Source organism: Gopherus flavomarginatus, chromosome 4, assembly GCF_025201925.1.
Source record: "Gopherus flavomarginatus isolate rGopFla2 chromosome 4, rGopFla2.mat.asm, whole genome shotgun sequence".
Lineage (NCBI taxonomy): Eukaryota > Metazoa > Chordata > Testudines > Testudinidae > Gopherus > Gopherus flavomarginatus.
Window position 1 is genome coordinate 200,867,241 of NC_066620.1, and position 24,733 is coordinate 200,891,973.

At 49.4% G+C, this 24,733-nt stretch overlaps 1 protein-coding gene across 1 annotated transcript in view; it reads left to right on the forward strand.

Annotated features, from left to right (window-relative positions):
* Nucleotides 1-24,733, forward strand: part of EVA1A (eva-1 homolog A, regulator of programmed cell death) — a 345,582-nt gene that overhangs the window by 149,784 nt on the left and 171,065 nt on the right. Inside the window, exon 2 of the mRNA XM_050950914.1 lies at nucleotides 13,477-13,600. Within this exon, the coding sequence (XP_050806871.1) occupies nucleotides 13,480-13,600 (121 nt within the window). The 5' untranslated portion in view covers nucleotides 13,477-13,479. The remainder of the gene's footprint in view (nucleotides 1-13,476; nucleotides 13,601-24,733) is intronic.

Genomic DNA, 24,733 nt, shown 5'->3' on the forward strand with positions numbered 1-24,733 from the left:
AAGTAACCTGTCTTCTTCCTTTGAAGACGACACCTTTAATACATTTTGTTATTGAGTCCCTCACCCTTAATGCCAAGTCAGTATAAGTCAGTATTTGTAGTAGATGTTTATCAATCCATTCCCCTACAACCTGCCAAACATATTCCTTCTTGAGTGCTTCACATCTGAATTAATACCTGGGGATTCATTCCATCTTAATCTTGATCCCAGGCCATGTTAATTTCACCCTGATATGTTTAGACAACATGTGACAGAAAGGTGCATGCCCATACATGTTCTCGGACAGTACAGCATAACATTGCCCTTTATTTAGATGGTAAGTAAGTACAATCTGTACATTTACGTAGATTGTAAACTCTTTGGAGCAAGGACTACCTTTCTGTTTTATGTGTGCAATGCCTAGCACAATAGGTCTCTGATTCCTGATAACAGTCTATAGCTGCTATCGCTATACAATAATAATAATAATAATGGTGGGCTACCAGTCACATGGCAAGTTGAGTTGGTGCACGGTACAGAGGTCTGATTATAGCAGTTGCTTGATATTGCCTCAGACAGGCACCGCATGTCCAATCTACAGTGATAGTGCTTCCTTGATTAGTCCTCCTTTTCCCGCCCTTGTCTGTAATTTGCTCTACTTTCCCACACAACTCCTATCACAATCCTCTGACTCTATGAACGTCACTGATTTGCATTAAGATCTGGGAGGTCCTTTGTGACCATTATTTCTTTATGTGCATTGTTCAGGGTTATTTAAATTTTTTTTCTTTTAAATCTGAAACTTTTGTTTAAATTACAATTTAAAAAAATATTAACATTATGATTTTACAATAATGTATAAATTCATACCAAAAAAATCAACAATATTTAAAATAGTATGAAACCCAGTTGTAAGAATAACCAAATGAAATAACCGATTCTCCCGACCATTTAAGAGAGGGAACCTGGATACTCCACCCTTTGTATCAATGGGTAATGCAGACAGAATAAAGACTGTGTCATTTGTTACTTTTAATTGCAAATCCTGTGGCCTAGGTAGGTAGATGACTCGAAAATGTGGTGGTGCAGCTATGTGTAACTCCACTGATTTCAGTGGGGTTACACCCACTTACACTAGGACTGAATTTTGCCCAATAAAGCTTGTATAGCTATAGAATAAGATTCCAGGATTGTCACTCTGAAGCCAAGAACGTTGGCCAAATCAGTGTGAAGTGATGGAAACAGCTGCAAGCATGGCTGAGAGCACTTTTCGTTCAGAATATCACAAGTTTGAATCTTCACTGGGATTCTTGGTCTGTTACCATGCAATTTTTAAGTTCTCAGCCATTTTCGGCTTTTTTACACTTTACTGTGAATCACATCCATACGACAGCACAGGCTTTCACCTAATATATATTTTAAGATAGTGATGCACTGTGTAATACTCCTATTAAATATTTATGCCTGTCTTCATGATGAATTCACATATCTCTAATTTAAGAATGCATCTAACTCTTTTGATTGCTCTGTCTCAATGCCATGCTACTTGAAACATCATTTAGTGTGGGCCTTCCCTGTTGTTTCACACTTGGCAGGAGTGATGCATGTTTTAGAGCAGTAGTTTTCAAACTGCGGGTTGTGACCGCGTACTGGGTCGCGGAATGTGAGGCATTGGGTTATGGTGGCTCCGGTCAGCACCACCGACCGGGCCATTAAGTCCAGTCAGCGGTGCTGCCCAGCTAAGGCAGGCTTGTCCTTACCTGTTCTGACAGTGTGCTGCGCCCCAGAAGCGGCCTGCAGCAGGTCTGGCCCCTAGGTGGGGGAGCCACAGGGCTCTGCACGCTGCCCCTGCCCCAAGCACCTGCTCAGCACTCCCAGCCAATGGGAGCTGGGGTAGGGGCAGTGCCTGCGGGCGAGAGTTGCGTGGAGCATCTTGCATGCTTCTACCTAGGAGCTGGACCTGCTGCTGGCTGCTTCCAGGGTGCAGCGCAGTCGCGGTGCCAGGACAGGCAGGAAATCTGCCTGCTGACTGGGAGAAGCCCAAGGTAAGCCTGCGCCCCAACCCCCTGCCCAGCCCTGCGCCCCCCCCAACCCAGAGCCCCCTCCTGCACCCAAAACCCCTCATCCCTAGCCCCATCCTGAGCCTGCATCCCCAGCCCTAGCCCTCCCAGAGGCCAATCCCCTGCCCCAGCCCTGAGTCCCCAACAAATCCGGAGCCTCCTTCTGCACTCCAAACCCCTCATCCCCAGCCCCACCCCAGAGCTTGCACCCCCATCCTGGAACCCTGACCCCCTCCCGTACCCCAATCCCCTGCCCCAGGCCAGAGCCCCCTCCCACATCCTGAACCCCTCATTCATAGCCCCACCCCGCAGCCCTCACCCCCACACCCCAACCCTCTGCCCCAGCCCCGAGCCCTCTCCCACACCCCAAACCCCTCATCCCCAGCTCCGTTGGGTTGCGGGCATCAACGATTTTCTTGAACTGGTTGCCAGAAAAAAAGTTTGAAAACCATTGTTCTAGAGTCATCCTTGTGCCTCTCTGATGAGGGATGTTATAAATAGAGCAGCCTTGGGGTGAAATCCTGGCCCTATTGACGTCAATAGGAGTTTTACCATTGACTTCAGTGGGGTCAGGATGTCACCCTGGGTGTGTTAGCTCCATTGACTGCAATAGAATTAAAACAGGAATAGGTTTGCCCCGAGGTGTTAAACTCAGTGGTGGTGTATATAAAATGAATGATGCTCAAGGCAAGTAATTCTTGATGAATATCACGAAGAGATAAAGAAGTGTGTATGTGTAGGGGGTGGGTTTTTAAACACCTTTTTGCAGTGACCCAATTGAGTTTCTTTTAAAACTTTGATTTCATTTAATAAGGAACCCCTTCCCCCTCCACCCCCGTTAGAGAGCACAGTGAAGTTTATCAAGTGTGTAGCTTCTCCATACCCACTGGAAAGACCTGATTTTGATCTTGCAGCAGCTCTCACATTAAGAGCTGGGTCATTGGAGCGAGATTAATCAGAGGCATAAATCACAGCGGTCAGATTGGTGTTTGTTTTGCTTAAATTCACCTGGCTTTCTTTTCTTCTTATCTGCCCTAAATCTCCTGGCTTCTCAACTCAGTCATGGAGCAGAGAATGGAATGGATTAAACTGCCATGACTTCCCTTGTGGGCTCTGACTGTCAGCCCTGAGGCTTGATTTACTGCTGGAACCCCATTATAAAATGGCACAAGACAATTAAGGAGTCTTTCCTCTCCGTCTATGCCAGACAAGGATTCCGTCTCCTCCCCCGTTAGTGTGATTTTTATAATACAATGTGACTTTATTTTGTACTAGCTGAGGGGCCCACCAGATGATGATTATGTCAGAGTCATGGTTAATTCTGCATGTGAAGTCCTATTTCTATACATGTCCAGACTGTTCAAGGGTATTTTTCTCATTTTGTTGTTGCACCTTTCGGCCTTCTCAGCAGTGATTTGTTATTCTCAGCTCACAGCGACTGGGAGCGAATCAAGCAGGAAGTAGAACGAGAGAATAAACGGAAAGCTTTCTTTGCTCAACATAATTTGTTGCCATCTGTGACTTTGCAAAGGAAATTGATGCTCAGTAGATTAGTAAACAATAAACAAATTGTCTCCCTGGTAAGAAAGTCCCATGACCTGTCAGTTGTGTCAGCTGATCACTCACTGACTGATTTGAAAAGTTAGCACCACTTTTGACACACTTATAACCTTTTTGTCTAGTGTGGGGCAAATGAAGATGAGGATAGCAGGGGAAAGATTTTCAGTGGTATATGTGGAAAGGCAAAATTTTTGTTAAGATCGCATCCATCCTATAGAATGCATCCAAGATATATTATAGAGTTCAATGATAAATTCCAGTTAAAGAAAAGTTAATGTCAGAGTGGGTCTACATGTTTAATGCAAAAACTTTTAAAATCAAGAATGGGTTTTTGTGGCATGATTTGCATTTCTCTTTTTTTTATAAAATGCGCCATTATTTTTATTGATAATTTTATTTAAATGATTGAAATAATTATAAACATTTTTTGTTTAGCAAAGCCCAGGTGTTAGACAGAAAATGTGAATAATGATTTTAATACATTTTTCAGCATTTTTTTTTGCCATAATGCCCATTTTAAACCACACAACATAAAAATAAAAGACGGTTACTTACCTTTGTAACTGTTGTTCTTCGAGATGTGTTGCTCATATCCATTCCAGTTAGGTGTGTGCGCCGCGCGTGCACATTCGTCGGAAAACTTTTACCCTAGCAACTCGGTGGGCCGGCAGGTCGCCCCCTAGAGTGGCGCCATCATGGCGCTTGATATATATCCCTGCCGGCCCACCCGCTCCTCAGTTCCTTCTTGCCGGCTACTCCGACAGTGGGGAAGGAGGGCGGGTGTGGAATGGATATGAGCAACACATCTCGAAGAACAACAGTTACAAAGGTAAGTAACTGTCTTTTCTTCTTCGAGTGATTGCTCATATCCATTCCAGTTAGGTGAATCCCAAGCCTTATTTAGGCGGTGGGGTCGGAGTGAAATGTGGCAGAATGAAAACTGCTGAGCCAGAGGCTACAGCATCTCCTGACTGTTGAACCAGGGCATACTGCGAAGCAAAGGTATGGACCGAGGACCAATGGAGCTGCGCGACAGATCTCGTGGGTAGGAACACGAGCCAGCAAGGCGGCAGATGAAGCCTGAGCCCTGGTAAACTGCACGATGATGTGGCTTGGGGAAAATATGAGCCAAATCATAACAAGTTCGGAAGTCTGCCATCACCCGAGATGTGATCCTCTGAGAGGAAAACAAGCAAGCCCTCCCTTTGGCCCGCTACCGTGACAGAGCTGGGGCACCTTACGAAATGGTTCTGGCAGCGCAATATAAATGCAAGCACTCCACAGATGTCCAAGGAGTGCAATGGTTGTGCCCATTGCGTTGAGCTGTGGGTAACATGAAAGGCCGAAACCACCTTAGGGAGGAAAGCCGGGTGCGGTCATAACTGCACCTTGTCTTTGTGAAACCTAGTGTACGGCGGAACCCTCGTAAGAGCTCTGAGCTCGGAGACCCGGCTGGCCGATGTAACAGCTACGAGGAAAGTTTGTCGTCCAAGACGGGTATAACAGAGGGCCAGTCGTGAACGGCTCGACTGGGGGAGACATAAGTCTGATTAAAACTAGGTTGAGGTCCCAGGTTGGGGCTGGCGGCGCACCCGAGGGTGCAAGCTCTCCAAGCCCTTGAGGGATCTCGAACCCATAGAGCATGAGAACACGGAACGTCCACCTTAGCCTGGCTGGAAGGTAGAGATGGTTGCTGAGTGTATCCTCAGCGATGATACCGCCAGGACCTGCCGCTGAAGGCCAGAGGTAGGCCAATAGAGGGGGTCGAGACCTCAGCAGGAGCAAGATCGAGCGTATTGCAGCTGTAGAAGAAATGCTTCCACCTGGCCCGGTACGTTGACCAGGTGGAAGGCTTCCTGTCACCCCGGCTCAGTTACGCAGCGGCCACACCGTGAGGCGAAGAGGCTGCAGGTCCGAGTGACGAAGCCTGTTGTTGCCCTGAGCGATGAGGTCTGGGTGGGGTGGCAGGGTAATTGGGTCTGTTATTGACAGGCCGAGCAACGTGGTATATCAGTGCTGCCTGGACCACTCTGGAGTGATCATGATGATGCGCGCTCTACCCCTGTGGAGTTTGAGCAGGACCTAATGAACCAGTGGGAACAGTGGGAAGGCATAATGGAGTTGGCCTTTCCACGGCATCAGGAATGCGCCCAAGACCGATCCTGAGGAGAGACCTTGGAAGGAGCAGAACATCTGGCATTTTCTGCTCTCTCGGTGAGCGAACAGGTCTATGTGAGGAAACATCTCCGCTTCTGGACAGCAGAACGCCTCACATGGGGCAGAGTGATCACTCGTAAGACAGGAAAGACCTGCTGAGTCCAAGCGCCAAGACGTTCCGAACGCCTGGGAGAAAAGGACGTCACCAGCTCCATCGAGTAGGCCATGCAAAAGTCCCGGAAATGGATGGCCTCCTGACAAAAAAGGGGGGGGAGGACCATGTCCCTCCCTGGATACTTATGAAGCACATGGCCGCTGTGTTGGCTGAAACACCGAGATACAACGGCCTCGCAGCTGCCGCTGGAACCCCTGGTACGCCAGGCGGACTACTCTCATTTTTTTTGGGGCATTGATGTGGAATGCCAGCTCCCGAGAAGACCAAAGGCCTTAAGCTCGGAGGTGACCGTGAGCACTTGAGCAGAGAGATGATGCGTCCGTCGTCAGGGGCAGTGAGGGCTGGGGCGGAGGAAACCGCCTCCCTGCCCACACCAGGGAGGGAGTTAGCCACCACTCTAGGGAGCCTAAGGTGCTCGAGGGAACGGTGACTACCATGACCATTGGCTCCCTGTCCGGGTGGTACGCCGAGGTGAGTCGGACTTGGAAAGGACGGAGGCGGAGCTTGGCATGTTTGGTTACCAACTTGCGGGCAACCATGGACCCAGGAGACTGAGACAAGTACGAGCCGAGGTCGTTGGGAAAGCCTGCAGACCTCAGATGATTGTTGCCATCGCCTAAAACCGCAGTTGTGATAAGCAGGCTCCGGCTAGGTAGGAGACCAAGATAGCTCCTAGGAAGTCCAACCTCTGCGTGGGAACCAGAGTGGATTGCTCTATAGTAATCATCAGGCCTCGACCTGTGAATAAGACCGTGACGATGCCCACGCGCTGAGTGGTTTGTGTCTCAGAGTCTCCTCGGATAAGCGAATCGTCCAGATATGGAAAAACGCATATCCGACATCAGCGAAGGTAGGCGGCGACTATGGCCGTAAACCAGAAGTACTGACAGTCAGCTAGAAAGCGGAGGTATCTCCTGTGCGGAGGGAAGATGGCGTAGCGAAAGTACGCGTCCTTCATATCCAGGGCGGCATAGTAGCCCCCAGGAGGCAAGGATGGAATAATGGTTCCCAGGGATACCGTGCAGAACTTCAACCTTATCCTAAACCGGTTGAGTCCATGCAGGACTAGGAAGGTCTGAGACCTGCGTTCGAGTGGGGAACTAGGGCATAACGGGAGTAAAACCCCTTGCCCCTTTCGTCCATCGGCGTCTGCACCTCTTGTACGAGGAATTGCTCGTGAGAGGGGTCCCTGAACGGGGACAGGGCTGGAATAAATTAGAGGTGGTATCTATGCTCCACCGTGCGCAGGATCTAGCGATCTGAAATTAACTAGGGCCACGCCAGGAGAAAGCGGGATTGGGATCCCGGTCTGTGACTGGTACACCGCCCTCAGGCGCACCTTGGAAGGTTCGTCTGCGACCGCCTTGGCCTCGCCGTTTGCCAAAGTCCTGTCTCTGGCTAGGCACAGAGTATGGCGGGTGGGGGCAGAAAGGCCTGCGTTTGGTCGCTGGCAAATGCATGCCGAGAGAGCGCATTAGGACCCTATCGTCCATTAGGCTTGGCAGCCTGGGGCTGTCTTTGCCGCAAAAGGCCTTTACCACAAAGGGTAAATCCTGAATGGCATACTGCAGCTCCGGCCGGAGGTTCAAAACCTGGAGCCATGAGATGCACCTCATGGCGACACCAAAGGCCAGAGTCCTGGCTGCAGAGTCTGCTGCATCGAACAAGGCCTGGAAGGATGCTCTGGGTACCTTTTTCTCTTCCCCCGTCCTCCAAGACGGCAGCGAACTCTTGGCCGGTTTCGGGGCTGGCGCCCGCTGGCCATCATATCAGAATCGTGGTCCTGAGCATAAGATCTGCGCATGTGGGATGACACGCATGCGTGTCCGGATGGCCATGGAGGTACTAAAAGAAGGCACAGGCAGAGTCTCTGACTCTATCGGACCTTGCCCAACTCGGCACCGGGAACCGGCACCGGGATGCGTACCGGTACCTGGAACGAGATCCAGACCCGCAACCAGAATGGTGCCTGGAGGTCGACCGAGATCTCGAGGCTCGGGGAGAGGCTACAGGAGTCAAGGTACCTGTCGCGGTGCAGGGAGTCGGAACGGTGCCGATAGCGGGTCGGCGAATGGGATACCGACCGGTGCAGCGAGTGCGACTAGTACCGATGAGGAAAACAGCACCGGGACTGCAAGTGGTGTCGGGCGTGCCGACAGGATCTGGAGTGTCTGCGGGACCGTGATCATGAACGGTGCTGCTCTGCTGTGCTGACAGAGGATGGTCACATGAAGAGACTGTATTACCCGCACCGGCGGTGCCGGGGTCAGGCAGCATCGACTCTGTCATGGCAATGAGATCCCTCGCCGTTGGTAATGCCTCCAGCATGGAGGGAACAGCAGGCTCAACCACAGTGCATACTGGGGAGCTGTCAGGCACCGGATTCGAAGGCCCTCATGGGACCGGGATCGACGGTACCGAGGTCGTCAGAGCTTCGGTGGGCGTCGGTGCCGGGCGATCCGAGTTAGATGAGCTGTGTGGCTGCGGTGCCGTCGGCACGGAAGCAGCAGGAGCAATAAGCTCAACCACGGCGCGCGCCGGGGAGCCGTCAGGCACCGGATTCCACGGTCCTTGTGGGACTGGAATCGACGGTGCCGACGTTGTCGGTGCCTCAGAGGTGTCGGTGCCGGGCAATCCGACTTAGACGAGCTGGCTGCGGCGCCGTTGGCACGGAAGCAGCAGGAGCAGTAGCTCAACCACGGCGCGTGCCGGGGAGCCGTCAGGCACCGGATTCTACGGCCTTTATGGGACCGGGATCGACGGTGCCGACGTCGTCGGTGTCGCAGCAAGTGTCGGTGCGGGGCGATCCGACTGAGACGAGCTCTCTGGCTGCGGTGCCGTTGGCACGGAAGCAGCAGGAGCAATAGCTCAACCACGGCGCGTGCCGGGGAGCCGTCAGGCACCGGATTCTACGGCCCTTGTGCGACCGGGATCGACGGTGCCGACGTCGTCGGTGCCGCAGCAGGTGCTGGTGCCAGGCGATCCGACTAGACGAGCTCTCTGGCTGCGGTGCCGTTGGCACGGAAGCAGCAGGAGCAGAAGCTCAACCACGGCACGTGCCGGGGAGCCATCAGGCACCGGATTCTACGGCCCTTGTGGGACCGGGATCGACGGTGCCGACGTCGTCGGTGCCGCAGCAGGTGTTGGTGCCAGGCGATCCGACTTAGACGAGCTCTCTGGCTGCGGTGCCGATGGCACGGAAGCAGCAGGAGCAGTAGCTCAACCACGGCGCGTGCCGGGGAGCCGTCAGGCACCGGATTCTACGGCCCTTGTGCGACCGGGATCGACGGTGCCGACGTCGTTGGTGCCTCAGCAGGTGTCGGTGCCGGGCGATCCGACTTAGACGAGCTCTCTGGCTGCGGTGCAGTCGGCACGGAAGCAGCAGGAGCAGTAAGCTCTACCACGGCGCGTGCCAGGGAGCTGTTAGGCACCGGATTCAATGGCCCTGGGGGACTGGAATCGACGGTGCCGATGTCATCGGTGCCTCTGCAGGTGTCGGTGCCGGGCCATCCGACTTAGGCGAGCTCTCTGGCTGCGATGCAGGTGGCACGGAAGCAGCAGGAGCAGGGGGCTCTACCACGGTGTGTGCCGGGGAGCCGTCAGGCACCAGCAGGAATTGTAGGCTCTCTCAACCTCGGAGGAAGGGAGCGGTGCTGAGTCGACTTCGGTGCCGGCGACGGCCGGTGCCGAAAGGCCTTGGCAGTACCGGCGGAGTCCGGTGCCGAGGAGGCGCTTCTGCCAGCCGCTTGATCATCGCTCGGCGCCCAAGGTGGAGGGGTAAGTGAAAGTCCCACTCCTTTTTGTTCTCGGCTTAAAAGCCTTGCAAATGGGGTACTTAGCTGTCAAGTGATTCCCTGAGGCACTTCAAACAGGAGTCGTGTGGATCTCCCTTCGGCATCGGCTTCTGGCAGGCCGAGCCCATTTTAAAACCCGGTGAGCCGTGCATGGGCTCCGGCACCGGGTTCATGGAAGGGGCTACTTCCTGAACCCCGCTAACAATTATCAATCTAACTATGTTAGCAGAGAAAAAACGTATAACTATACAAATATATATATAAAGGAATTATAACTGTATAACTATATACGAGAACTACGAGTAGCTAGGGAAGTGGAGGTCAGCTAAGCCGCGCTCCACTGTTCCAACGACCGACACGGGCGGTAAGAAGGAACTGAGGAGCGGGTGGGCCGGCAGGGATATATATCAAGCGCCATGATGGCGCCACTGTAGGGGGCGACCTGCCGGCCCACCGAGTTGCTAGGGTAAAAGTTTTCCGACGAATGTGCACGCGCGGCGCACACACCTAACTGGAATGGATATGAGCAATCACTCGAAGAAGAACTTCAACATTTTGAATATTTTCATGAAATAATTTCTCCCTTTTTGACCAGCTCTACTTAATGTTGAAGTTGCACAGTTAGATAGTCAAAAGTTTTCATGCACAACCTTAGCTCTCCCCCTAGCATTCCAGTACAATTTTGCAATTGCGTGGTTAATTTCTCCTATATCCTTTGATACACCACTATGTAGCATGCTCTAGTGCTATGTACTACTCTGTATGCCAGACAAAGAGAACCAGGAAGTCATTTATGTGAAAAATATGCAGTAAGTGGTACATACTGGAGATTAGTGTATAATGAGGCAAAGGAATAATGAACATCTGTTGGCATGTAAAGACCACCTACGTTCATAGTTAGCTTATCTTAGTGGTTAGTTGCCTCACGCTCTGCGCTGTGCCTAGGGGAAGCTGTACGGGTACTGGTTGCACATAGAAGGTGGGGTTTTCAAAAGTGCTTCACGTTGACTTAACTCAGTCCCACTGAAATCATTGGTAGTTTCCCACTGGTTTCAATGGGGGTAGTTAGGTCAATGCTGAGTGCTTTTGAAAATCCCACCGGGATTGTAGAGAACATGACTACTGACTAATATATGAATTTTGAATGTAGTGAAAAGAATATGTTGCGTGACCTAAACACAGAGTTTTCATACCTTAATTAAATAACTTGCCATCCCCAAACTCTCCTAGGCACCTCTTCTTAATGCAGCCTATTTCCATTCAGCTCCCAGATTTTTCATCCGTAGAGCTCTATATTGAAAAGATCACAAGTACGTTCTTTGTTCACTTTGCCCTCAAAAATGGCTGAAATGTGTTGGTTTAAACTTTAAAATAAATCAACAAACTTCAAGCAGAGACAAAGCCTGGCAACTGTCAGCCAGAAAGGTGAAAACTTCTGAAGTGTCTGAACAACCGAAAATACTGGGGTTTAGAATGGAACCTGCTGTGTAAGCTAACATTGCTGTGCCTGTTATAAATATGGGAGATGGAGAGATGAAGGGGTGTTGGCTAGGGAGGAAATATATTATTTTCAGCTGAGATTTAAAAATAGATGGAGAATCACTGAGATAGTGAGAAAGTTGATCTGAATGATAGAAGCTGCAGAGAAGAAAGCGTAGGCATGGGAGGTACAGTGGTGGGATTATGGAATGGGACAGAAAGCAGGTCCATGTGAGAGGAGGGATCAGAAAAAGGAATGGAGAGAGGCTGGAAGAGTTTCTGAGACACAGTTTGCCAGTCTCCTTGTAAGTGAAAATTAATCAGGTTGGGAATGGAATTCATAGCTCTGTTAAGCAGGGACTTAACGATGCCAATGAATTATCTCACTCTGTGGTCTCAGTCAAAATGCTCTGACAGGTTCATGTGTGTCAGACAAACATTATGGTAATTTTAGAGCTTTAAGGGGCTCCACAGAAGTATGTAAATACCACCTAAGTCATCTAGCTGAACATAAAACTTAATTACTGCCCCACTTACTGCCCCCCCTTTCTGCTTTAAAGGATCATAGGGATAAAAATCATTAATCTTTCTTAATGAAGCCATTTTCTATCAGGAGACAGAATGTCTTTCCCCTGTGGATTTTAAGATGGAGCTTTATAAGGGGTATTATGAATGGAGAAGTGTATGAAGGTAATTCAAAGAACGTGAGAAATGGGAGAACACATCAGGCTCACAAACCCTGCGTGAGTTTAGCTAAATTGAAACCACTGGAAGGGAGGAAAAGTGAGTCCCATTCAAAACTAAGTCAGCTGAGTTAATACTCCTACCATCTCTACTGCTAGTGATTAGAATAATTGCTGCACCTTTTCTGTAACTAATAAAAGAAGGCATTTAAAAGTATGCTGTCCAAATCCTGACCCCACAGTGAAATCAATGGTCAAATTGTCAATAGCTTCGGTGAGATTGGGATTTGATCATGTATATTTAATGATCTGGTATTCACTGTGGCAATGCCAATCCTCTTTCCTGAACTATCTGTCTCTTAGACCTTATCCACACACAAAGTTACACCATTTTAACGAAAGGTGTGTTTTTAAATCTCTTTAGTTAAATCAGTGTAAAACCCTCCATTTTTTTGCCTGATTAAGCTAAATTGACAAAATCCATTCTTAAAGCAAAGTCTATCCAGGGCTTAACTAAATTGGTGTAAAACAAACCTTAATTTAATACAGTGCAAGTTTGTGTGTAGATGAGATTTTTAAAAGCACTCAAGTGGCTTAGGAGTCCTATTTCTAAAATTGACTGAGAAGCTCTTATGTGCTAACATTTTACCCAAAGGCTGCATATTTACCCAATCTTTCCTAAAAGTTCCAGTGTTGTGCTTGCTTCCCTCTCTTTCACACTCTTTCACTTAAATCTTAGATGTTTGTGTTATGATCTAATTTGGGCTGCTAGCTAGCATTTCAGCCGTGCCATCCATTGGAATCCTCCACTGCCCCTGTGGTGCAATGTTGCCATTCAGTCTGCTTTGTTTGCACTCAGTCGGCCAGGTCTTCAGCTGGTATCTATCAGTGTCACTCCACTGAGGTAAATGAAGCTATGCCGAGTTAAGCTAGCTGGGGATCTGGCCCGACATTGTGAGCTTTCTAAGGTACATGCAGCACCACAATAATAAGTCTGAATGAACAACTGATTTTAGGGGGGTTGTTTGCAAGGATATGGCATGAAAAATAATCTGAAATTCAGATTTTTGATAGGGGGCAGATATTTGGATTCCTTTTTCTTACCTAACAGACACCTTGATCCATTCATTTCATTATCTGGTTGGCTTGTGGCTGGAATGCTGTTATGTGGGAACTTGGGTATGTAAAGTGGTTGTAGTGAATTCATTGTTCTTTGTATTATAGTAGTGCCTAGAGCTCCTAACTAAGGCGCCATTATATATACACACCTTATGAGAGACGGTTGCTGCCCCAAAGAGCTTGCAATCTATTGAGGCCAAATACATTTTTTGGGTTAATGTTGTGGCATTAGGCTGAACTTGGCCATTGTTGTTGGACTGTGTGTGCACTGAACAAGGCTGGGAAGAGTCCCTGGAATTGCAGGGCACTGAGAACTGGCGGCCTCTTCAGTGCAAGCTCATCATGCTGTTCCGTGAGGCCAAGATCACACTGCTGCTCTGAAGCCTTTCTCCATTCAGTGCACTCTGATAGGTACTAAAGTGCTTCTATTTTTCTGTTTGTTTTTTGTATGTGTGCTCTTGCCTGTGTAGAAAATGCTGGATGAGTGCCAGGACAGACGGAGCTGCCAGTTCCTTGTCAATAGCCGGCTGTTTGGTCTAGACCCGTGCCCTGGAACCGGCAAGTACCTCATCGTATGGTACAAGTGCAGGCCAAGTAAGTATCTCTCCAGCAAGTCTGGTTGCTTTTGTAAGATCAAAGCTATCCCTAGCTTAAGCCTTTGCAGTGAGGCTTCCTAGCATTCTCTTTTGTGGGGATTTTCACTACCTTCCGCCTTTATTTTCAATGTAACATAAACCATTTGGGTACAGAAGAGCCCTCTCCCCTGCTCTCTCAAGGCATTGCTGCTAGACTTTTCCCTTCTCCTTGTCAGTCTACAGTAAGGATTGGATTTGCAGGTGCCAGAGAAAGCTCTTGCCAACATTCAGCTTATGCACTGCCCTGGTAACATTGTCTTCCTTGGGTGGACTGCTCCAACTTTGTATTGCAGAGGTTTCCACTCTGCACTGACTAGATGCGAGGCTGCACTTCATAAGCCATTAGTACAACACAAATTGACAGTGTGACAACAATCCATGTGGCCCAAACTTTCAAAAGCTGTGTGCCTAAAGTTAAGCACCCAGATAAATGGCCAGATGGGAACTGTGTCCGCCCAGCATCTCTGAAATAGGGACCACTTTTTTAGGTGCCTAACTTTAGGTACCCAAGTTTGAAAATGTTGGCCTATGACTTATTTGGCTGATAACCTATTTTGTATAGCCCCTTTCATACAAACCAGATCCCAAACCTTTTTGGAGAGTTAAATAATACAATTGCGAAGTTATCACAGCCAACAATAGCAGAGGGGGAGAGGAAATTTAAGAAGGTCTGGGCATGGACGAAGATAGATCTGATATCAGAAGAGATTTTAAAATAAATGGTGAGCCGAGGAGCTTGCTGCAGAATCCTGAGTCTGATACTTGTTGAGTGGGGGGAACTGGCAAGATCTGTCAGGAATTAAATGAAAAGTGGATAATAAAATATCGCTACTGTCTGTTAGTTGTGGTCTTTGAGCAGGTGAATGGAAGGTCCATCTTTGTAAGAGAATTTTCTCTGTATAAAATAGAAGTGATTAGTACGTTGTTCTGACAAGTTTCTATTGTTCTGTATCAGCTGTGTTGTTTTGCCCTGTGTATAGTTTGCTGAAAAGGAATGTCATGAAAAAGTCTTAGGATTTGTGTGCAGGTTCTGGTGAGGACTGTAGACTGCTGAAATTTTGAAGGTATTATAAAGCCCATCTGTACATGAATATTTATGGCTTGAAATGCTCCCCTGTTCACAGGTATGACAGGAAATGGCTTGTGTGTGTGAGTTGACTATCTGAAGTGTGGGGGAAAAGGGGAATTTTCCTGAAAGACAGGAGAGCTTTGCTAGGTTGCTTGTGTTTATTTTCCCCAAGACATTTTCCATGCAGCTATAATTTTGCAGGGTGAACCAGGGTCACCTGATACATTTTATTGTTTCTCAGTCAATGAACAAACTCATACTGTGAATCTGGTCAGTTCGTAATACCACTTATAATGCATTGACCATTAGGCTTGCACATCGAATGGCAGTAGCGTTTTGAGCTATCCACAGAAGCTTCAAGACCATCTGCAGAGTAATGAAATAGCAGGGGTGTCACAGGAGCTAGTGTTCATATGCATTGATTTGTAGTCATGTTTTTAATTTGCACTGCTTTAAGGGCAAAATAAGGTGAGATATGATCTTCTCATGAGCTCAGATAGTGAATGGCAGATATACCACAAGGAGAACAGGTCTGGTGTTATTTTAGCTACTTTGATGATTCCCGTAGGCATTAAAAAACCAAAAGATGTAAATACAAATATTGTAATATTCTGGGGGAACCCAAATATGCAGCCCTAATAAGTAGTGAGATGGTATGAATCAGTCCTGGAAGCTGTGGTCCAGTGAGGTGGCCGGCATCTCTGGGGAGGACTGAGCCCTCTTGTCTCTTGTCATTAATCACCAGAAAGTATTCACCACAGGAAGCATAAAGGCCCCAGAGAAGCTTGCTAACTGGTACGTGATCTGTTATACGTTTATCAAAAGCCACGAACAGCGATTCAATCCCCACAACTACTGCCTACAAATACTTGGATACAGTCTGCCTGGCGCATACTTTGTAGTGTTTAGAAGGCAGATCTGAAGCATCAAACAGGAAGGTATGAGCATTCCTGCACTGAGTGCCATGCTGGAGACCTGCCAGGATCCCAGGATTGCTCCAAATAGGCACAGGTATTTGTACTGAATCTTTTTTTAAAAAATAAAAGCCTAGGTAACCCGCAGGTGACTGTGTGTTACAAGGTCCACTCTAGAGGCTATAACTTGTTACAGCCCATAGCTATGGCTGCTTGGTTCTTTAGCTCAGGCTGTAGTAGGTTCTACTTCTAGCTGTGTAGGTCTCTGGTTCAATTCCTGGTGTGAGGGGCTGCACAACTTGTAATCATGGTTTTTATTTGTATCTTTATTAATGAATGAGCAGCTTATTTAAATTCCCCTTCCCCACAACATAGCTGCCATTGAGCACCTTTGCCGTTACCCTGCAGTTACTGGATGCTGGGGGTCGTTGGCTGCATGTTTCCCTAGGGCCAGACTTATCACCTCTGTGGTGTTAGCGCAAGTTGCAATGGAGTTCTGCTCCCATGTTCCTTGCAAGTGAGTTTCAATCCTGCTTTGAATTTTCAACCAGGTGACTGCATGTTGGCTTTGTTTTCTTTCCCTTGAGCACCATTAAAAAAGATACAGGGATGGAATGTGGAGCAACATGCCTGCCAGAGTGTGGGGTTGGGGGAGACCTGGCCATCCAGTCAAGACAGAGGAGATTAAAAACCTGTCTCACCCCCAGGGCCGGCTCTAGGCACCAGCAAGCCAAGCACGTGCTCGAGGTGGCACAATTTCAGGGGTGGCTTTCCGGACACCTGTTTTTTTTTGCTTTGGCAGTTGCGCTCCCGACAGTGGTTAGTTTTTTTTCACTTGGGGTGGCAAAAAACTTAGTGCCAGCCCTGCTCACCCCTGCAGCATGAAACTGTCTTGGATTCCAATGCTGCTTTCCTAGGGAGACAGGAAGGGGTGCCAGAGAGCTGGCACTGGCAAGTTACTGAACCTCCCCTCTTGGAAAAGAAGAAACTAAAAAGAAATAGTCTAGCTTTGCTCTTCTTCAACCACTAATTGTGAGGCGCAATATAGAACTCATGGCATGACGTTCTTTGGACTGTATTATGCAGGAGGTGAGAGTAGATGATCAGAATGGTCCTTTCTGGCCTTAAACTCTGAGCCTATGACACAGAGGGCATGTATCTAAATACACACGTCTCAGGTATGTACCTAGCTCTTTCGCACAGTAAGTTCTGTATAGTGGCAAGAGTCTAGACTATAGCTAGATGGTGTGTGTGTGTATATATAGTTGTTTCTCATGTGTGGAAATGCTGAGGAGATCAGAAACAGTCATAAAAATGCTCCACTCATTCTAATCTATAGCAGCATGCTAATGACTGTAAGTTCCTGCTGCTGTATGTTCTCCTTCCAGTACCTAATACACATCTGCCCATATCACCCCTGGGGAGATTTTCAAAAGCACCTTAGGGGTTCAGGAGCACAAGTCCTTTAAAAGTCAGAGACTTGTGCTCCTAAATCCCTTTGGTGTCTTTGCAAATCTCACCCATTACTGGCAGCCTCAGCACAGAGGCTTCGAGGCGAGTCCCTCCAGGTCAGGATTGGGACGTGTTGAGGTGGGCTGTGTGGGGAAGCTAGTGCTGCTGCAGCCTAGGCAGTAGTAGTTTTATGAAGGCCTGATCCGAAGTCCACGGAAATCCATTGACTTCAGTGGGCTTTGAGTCAGATCCTGAATGCCTGGAGGATTTCAGTCTGCATGGCACCTTTCAGGAATGTTAAAATAATACCTTATGCAGAGTATGATTGTTTCTCACCAAAGTGCAGGTAACACACTGATTTCGTTTAGAATCATAACATGTAATTACCCCATAATCTGAAGAAACATACTTAGAGGGAATTGGCACAGTATTTAATTGGCCTCATACACATGCCTTCTAACCGAAATCCTGATTCACCAATATTATTAAAACAATTGTAGGGCATGTTTTTTCCCCTCAAATCTGGGAGACATAATGCTGTGTAGGATCTTGTATTGCTGTACACCAGAAAATACTCATTCTGTGTGCCATAAATATGACTCTGGAGGGGGGGAAGGCATAATCTAGTGCTTGCAGTCAGAGGCTAGGAGCAGGACTCCTTGGTTCTATTCCTGCCCAAGGTCTCATAGATCAACGCAAGTAATTTAACCTCCCAGTGCCTCAGCAAAATGAGAATACTAATGCCTAGCTACATTTGTGGGGCATTTTGTGGCTCTTCAGAGGAAATGTTCTGTATAAAGTGAGTTATTTCTTAATTACTATTCTGAGAGGAGAGAAGAGAGATTTCCAGCGCACTTTACAACTTGGCTCCTGCCTATATGACCTCCAACTCCCCAGTCCTGCCATGAGTGCAGGGGACTGGACTAGGAGACCTCTCAAGGTCCCTTCCAGTTCTGTGATTCTATGCTCTGCCAATCTTCTTACCTTGCCGCAGTGCTTGACTCCTTCTCCCCCTCCTGACCTCATGCCTTCTTTGCTCCTCTCTTCTGGAAACAGTTCCCCTTTCCTTCTCCAAATCACTTCTAAAGCACAACCTGTTCCTCATGGTAAGCCAGCAGTAATGTTCTCTTGCCACTTTTTCTCTCTGCCCCTTAGGATTGCAGGCTCTTTGGGGCAGGGTATCTTGTTTTGTATTCAGTGTTTTTATCTGTTGTAAAATGCTACATGAAATTATCACATAGTATAAAGGATTGTTGGAGACTGATCTGTACCAAACCCCTTCTACTGAACATTCCTGGGATCCAAACTTTGCTGCTGACCCCTTTATCTGTGATGAGCCAGACCAGAATGTGGGTCTGAAAACCTCTGCGATGTGGGAAAGTTTGGATATGGGTTGTGATCCAGACTGGAACACTGTAGCGCAAACCTAGCTATAGCTCTTAAACAGCTGCCATGTTCCATCCCAGAAGTAGTTGGTTGCAGTGGTGGGTGCTGTGATCCTTGTGTCTTTGCCTCCTTTACTCACTATGTACATGTTATTATTTCATGTAATATTTGCAAAGCACTGTGTGATTCTTGGATGAAAGGTGCTCAAGAAGTGCAAAGGACCATCCCTAGGTAATTCGTGCTGTAGGAGGGGACAGCCTTCAATGAATTTCAAGAGATCCCAACTTTCCCCTGGGAAACAGTCGCCTCTACATCCCCCGTAAACAGGCCCACCGACAGCAATTATGGGCCCCAGAGCAGAACAGTCAGTGGGCCCCCACGCACACACAAGCCGCACCCACACTGACGTGGTCCGCGTGACATTTGGGCAGTGCTGCGCCTGCGCTGGCTGGTGCCCAGTGAGCTGCTGGCGGTGCTGCTGGGTGCGCTCTTCTGACATGGCCAGGGCTTCCACATGCCTGCCCGGTAGGGTTGCCAACTGTCTAATCATGCAAACCCAAAGACTCTTGCCCACCCCTTTCCCTGAGGCCCTGCCCTGTCCCGGCCCTTCTCCAAGGCCCCACCCTCCTGCTTACTCCATCCCCCCTCCCTCTGTCACTCGCTCTCCCCCACCCTCACTCAGTTTCACAAGGCTGGGGCAGGGGGCTGGGTTGTGGGAATGGGTAGGGGTGCGGGCTCTGGGAGAGAGTTTGGGTGCAGGAGGGGGTGAGGTGTCAGGCTCTGGGAGGGAGTTTGGGTGTGGAAGGGGGTGTGGGCTCTGGGAGGGAGTTTGGGTGTGGGGGGATGAAGTGTCGGGCTCTGGGAGGGAGTTTGGGTGCAGGAGGGGGTGAGGTGTCAGGCTGTGGGAGGGCGTTTGGGTGCAGAAGGGGTGAGGCTCTGGGAGGGCGTTTGGGTGCAGAAGGGGGTGTGGGCTCTGGGAGGGAGTTTGGGTGTGGGGGGGTGAGGTGTCGGGCTCTGGGAGGGAGTTTGGGTGCGGAAGGGGGTGCGGGCTCTGGGAAGGAGTTTGGGTGCGGGAGGGGGTGCGGGCTCTGGGAGGGAGTTTGGATGCGGGAGGGGGTGCGGGCTCTGGGAGGGAGTTTGGGTGCGGGAGGGGGTGAGGTGTCGGGCTCTGGGAGGGAGTTTGGGTGTGGGACAGGGTGAGGTGTCAGGCTCTGGGAGGGAGTTTGGGTGCGGGAGGGGGTGCGGGCTCTGGGAGGGAGTTTTTGTGCGGGATGGGGTGAGGTGTCAGGCCCTGGGAGGGAGTTTGGGTGTGGAAGGGGGTGAGGTGTCAGGCTCTGGGAGGGAGTTTGGGTGTGGAAGGGGGTGTGGGCCCTGGGAGGGAGTTTGGGTGCAGGAGAGGGTGAGGTGTCAGGCTCTGGGAGGGAGTTTGGGTGCGGGAGGGGGTGTGGGCTCTGGGAAGGAGTTTTTGTGCGGGATGGGGTGAGGTGTCAGGCCCTGAGAGGGAGTTTGGGTGTGGGAGGGGGTGAGGTGTCAGGCTCTGGGAGGGAGTTTTGGTGCGGGAGGGGGTGCGGGCTCTGGGAGGGAGTTTTTGTGCGGGACGGGGTGAGGTGTCAGGCTCTGGGAGGGAGTTTGGGTGCAGGAGGGGGTGAGGTGTCAGGCTCTAGGAAGGAGTTTGGGTGTGGAAGGGGGTGAAATGTCAGGCTCTGGGAGGGAGTTTGGGTGCGGAAGGGGGTGTGGGCTCTGGGAGGGAGTTTGGGTGTGGGAGGGGGGTGAGGTGTCAGGCTCTGGGAGGGAGTTTGGGTGCGGGAGGGGGTGAGGTGTCAGGCCCTGGGAGGGAGTTTGGGTGCGGAAGGGGGTGTGGGCTCTGGGAGGGAGTTTGGGTGTGGGAGGGGGCTGAGGTGTCGGGCTCTGGGAGGGAGTTTGAGTGCGGGAGGGGGTGAGGTGTCAGGCCCTGGGAGGGAGTTTGGGTGCGGAAGGGGGTGTGGGCTCTGGGAGAGAGTTTGGGTGTGGGGGGGTGAAGTGACAGGCTCTGGGAGGGAGTTTGGGTGTGGGGGGGGTGAGGTGTCAGGCTCTGGGAGGGAGTTTGGGTGCAGAAGGGAGTATGGGCTCTGGGAGGGAGTTTGGGTGTGAAGAGGTGAAGTGTCTGGCTCTGGGAAGGAGTTTGGGTGCAGAAGGGGGTGTGGGCTCTGGGAGGGAGTTTGGGTGTGAAGGGTGAAGTTTCGGGCTCTGGGAGGGAGTTTGGGTGCGGAAGGGGGTGTGGGGTCTGGGAGGGAGTTTGGGTGTGAGGAGGTGAAGTGTCGGGCTCTGGGAGGGAGTTTGGGTGTGGGATCTAGGCTGGAGCAGGGGGTTGGGATGCATGAAGAACTCAGGGGGTCAACACTTACCTCGAGTGGCTCTTGAATTCCAGAAGCGACCAGCACATCCCTCTGGCAGCACAGTGGCTCTTAGGCAGGGAGCCTGGGGGTCTCTACACGCCCTGCCCATAGGTACCGTCCCCACATGTCCCACTGGCCGCAGTTCCTGACCAATGGGAGCTGCGGAGTCAGCACTTAGGCCGGGGCAATGCACGGAGACACTCCCCTATGGGCTTCAGGGATGGTGCCGGCCACTTCTGGGAGAGGCGCAGGATGACGAGCGAGGGCGGGAATTGTCCAGACCCCTAGGCAATTGCCCCCTTTGCCACCCCCACTCCATTGGTGGGCCTGCCTGTAAAACATGGCAATAGATTTTGGAGGAACATACCGTCACCCATTCAGTTCCCTTAGGACCTGATCCTGAACCTTTGAAAACATTGACAGGTTTCATAGTAGCAGCTGTGTTAGTCTGTATCCACAAAAAGAACAGGAGTACTTGTGGTGCCTTAGAGACTAACAAATTTATTTGAGCATAAACTTTGGTGGGCTATGCATCTGAAGAAGTGGGCTGTAGCCCATGAAAGCTTATGCTCAAATAAATTTGTTAGTCTCTAAGGTACCACAAGTACTCCTGTTCTTTTTGAAGCCATTGAGAGCTTCGTCACTGTGCTCAGGATCATGCCTTTACGAGTTAGATCCTCTGAGCTCAGGACTCTGCCTGAAAATCCTAGTTAAATTACACCCCTCCTTAAGACTTACACACTGTTGACAAGATTTGCTGCACGCCATGCACAAGAAGAGGGAAGAAAGTTCGAAATAATAGTTTCTTTTGGAGCTATAGAAATCCCAGGCACCTTTAACACTAGTGATTGATTTTAGTGCTGGGATAGATTGGTAATTCAGTAGCTATCAACCTTGTCAGAAAAGCATTAGTCTCCCTCGGGAGACAGTTTTATTGGTGGCAGGAGAAGTTCACTGTATTGTTTGCTGCATTGCTCTTTGGTGGCTCATGCCTTATAAGCAGCCCGGCAGACTGTGGGCTGTTAGAGTGGCACATTCTCTTGGCCTTGCTATTGAGGGTGTAAAAAAGGCCCTGAACTCATCAGCTCATTCTTGCTTATCTGTATTATTTCAAAACCGTTTCGACTGGGTAGGGAGTGGAAATTTATACGGGTAATAAACCTCAGGCCACAAGTGCCGCGGTGATGAAAAGGCGTAAATAAAAGAATGTTATAAATGTGAGAGAGCAGATCAGTGAGCCTGGGATCAGACTGAGCCTTATAAATGAAATTTTAATACTTGCAGTTAATTCTGATTAAGCCACCGATGCACAGACATTTTCAGATGCTGTCAAATAGCCCTATCCCTGAAACACACTAATCACTCGACTGTAAGGAGCAGGATTAAGAGAAATGCATGATTTCACTGTCAATGAATGCAGAAATTATTGTCAGTCAGTGCATGCACTGTATAAGGGAGAGCGTCACAGAAACCCCATCTGACCAGAGTGAGAATGAAAAATAAAGGGCTGATTTTCCTCTTGCCTTTGCCAGTGGAATCCTATTGATTTCAAAGGAGTTTCTCCTGACTATCTCTGCTACGAAGGAGAATCCAGCATCCAAATGGGGGCTCAGGCCAGTTCCCATTTATGTGAATACAAGGACTCCCATTGTCTTGAGGGGGAGTTGGATCAGGACCCTGGTACCCAGATGTAAACAGCTTTAAAGGCAAATTCTGCATTCTTTTGCAGTTCCCCTGCTCGATTCTGACTTGAGTTGTGTAAATCATAAAGCTGTGACTTCTTTAGACTCAGCCATTGTGTTCTATGGGTTCCATTGGGAGGGGGGGTGGCGGTAAAGAATCCGTTTTTCCACCCATTTTTTTTTTTAGGACTTTGATGAATAACAGTACATGAAGACAACTCTTTCTCTCCAAGCTGCTCTTTACAGAGGCAGATGGGTAAATAGTATTTCCCGAAGCAGTTGGGAGGTCACAACCTTTGGCCTCAGGTACAATAGACCTAAAATAATTGGCAGATCTTTAGGCATTGTGTATAACTGTCATAACTTTATGCACTGAAGATTGAGATTGCATTGTGGCAGACATTTCAATGATGACAAACGACTTCGATTGTTGTGGGGAGGTGAGGGGGAAAGTTTGTTTATACAATTAGTCAAAGTGACATAGGAACTCCGCTGACTCCAAGAGGAATAGGAATTTTTTCACGGTGATTAACCAGAACAAACATGTGGAGGAACCAGTGTCAAAGTATTTTAGAATGAAAAGTAAGAACAACTCCCCCCGCCTCACTCATAAAGCAGTATCAGACTGTGTTACGGACGCCAAGTAGCAGCTGTAAATGGTATTTCAAGATACCCTGAAAACATACATTTAAGAGTGACCAAAAGAGAAGGCATGCATGCCATTAAATACATCCTTGTTATCTAGATCTCACCTCTGCAAGCCTTTACTCCTGTGAAGGTGAGGATCTGCACTATTGAGCCATGGTCTGGAGTAGGCACATGGCCTCATCTGGAAGTATGCAGGGCAGAGAAGTGAATAATAGGGCACTTCACATGGGAGTGAGAGAACTATTCGAGGATGATAGCGATAGAGCAATCAATCTGAATGGATGTCTTTTGGAATGAATGAAGAGTGAATTGGAAAAGTGTTGGGATACAGGTTTGGCACTGGACAGCTCCAGTGGTTAAAAGTCATGAGTCATGTCCCAAAAATCATGAGATTTCTTTAAAAATAATGAGATTTTTTTAAAAGGGTTTTTTATTTTGTGTGTGTGTGTTTTAATTTGCCTTCTGGTTTTTGAATGTTTTAAGAGTGCAAGTGGTTTGAGTTTTCAAGATTTTTTCTCTGCAAACATGAGGGTTAGAAACTTGCTTTCATATTGTAGATGAAAGCTGAGATTGTCATCTAAATCCCATGCATCTAGGAGCTAGGGCTTTATGAAACACCAAATATTGTGAGACTCATGCTGAAACTGCGAGTGTTGGCAACAGTGTTTGTTCCAGCTCTAGATTTTGTCACAAGAATCTATTAAAGGAAATGATGTGTAAAATTGTTCAGGGGGTCCTGTTTAAAATAGATTTTCTAAAATGTTAAAGAGAGGATTAAAAAGTAGACTTTTATGAGGTAATAATTATCACACTGTAACAGGGTGCTCCCCTTGCCCCACTGGCAGGGCTGGTGCAGGGATGTTTCGCACCCTAGACAAAACTTCCATCTTGCGCCCTCCCCCAGCCCCGAGCCCCTGCCCTGAGGCACCTCCTCCCCCCCCCCGTGGCAGATCCCCCTCTCCTCCCTGAGGTGCCTCCCCCACGGCAGATCCTCCCCTCCGCCCTGAGGCGCCCCCCTCATGGCAGCTCCCCACCCCCTACCCTCTTCCCTGAGGCACCCCCTCCGCCCCAGCTCACCCCTGCTCCGCCTCCTCCCCAAGCACGCCGTTGCTGCTTCACTTCTCTCGCCTCCCAGGCTTGCGGTGCCTAAGCTGATTGGCACCGCAAGCCTGGGAGGCGGGAGAAGTGAAGCAGCAACGGTGTGCTCGGGGAGGAGGCGGGGGAGGGGTAAGCTGGGACGGGGAGTTCCCCTGTATGCCGCCCCCCCCTTACTTGCTGCAGGCGGCCCTCCCCGCGCTCCCCTGCCCCAGCTCCCTCCACCTAAATGCCTGCGGCTACTAGGGTGGCCGAAGATCCAGCCGCCGCGGTTGCTGCCGAAGAAAATGCCGCCCCCCAAATCCTAGCACCCTAGGCGACCGCCTAGGTCACCTAAATGGTTGCACCGGCCCTGCTCGCTGGGTTCAGCCTCCTGGTCCTGCTCCCCAGTGAGTCAGGACCACCATAAGCTGGTGCAACCCCCGAGTTCTTTATTCCTGTTTCCGGTCCCCACCACCAAGCTCCAATTAT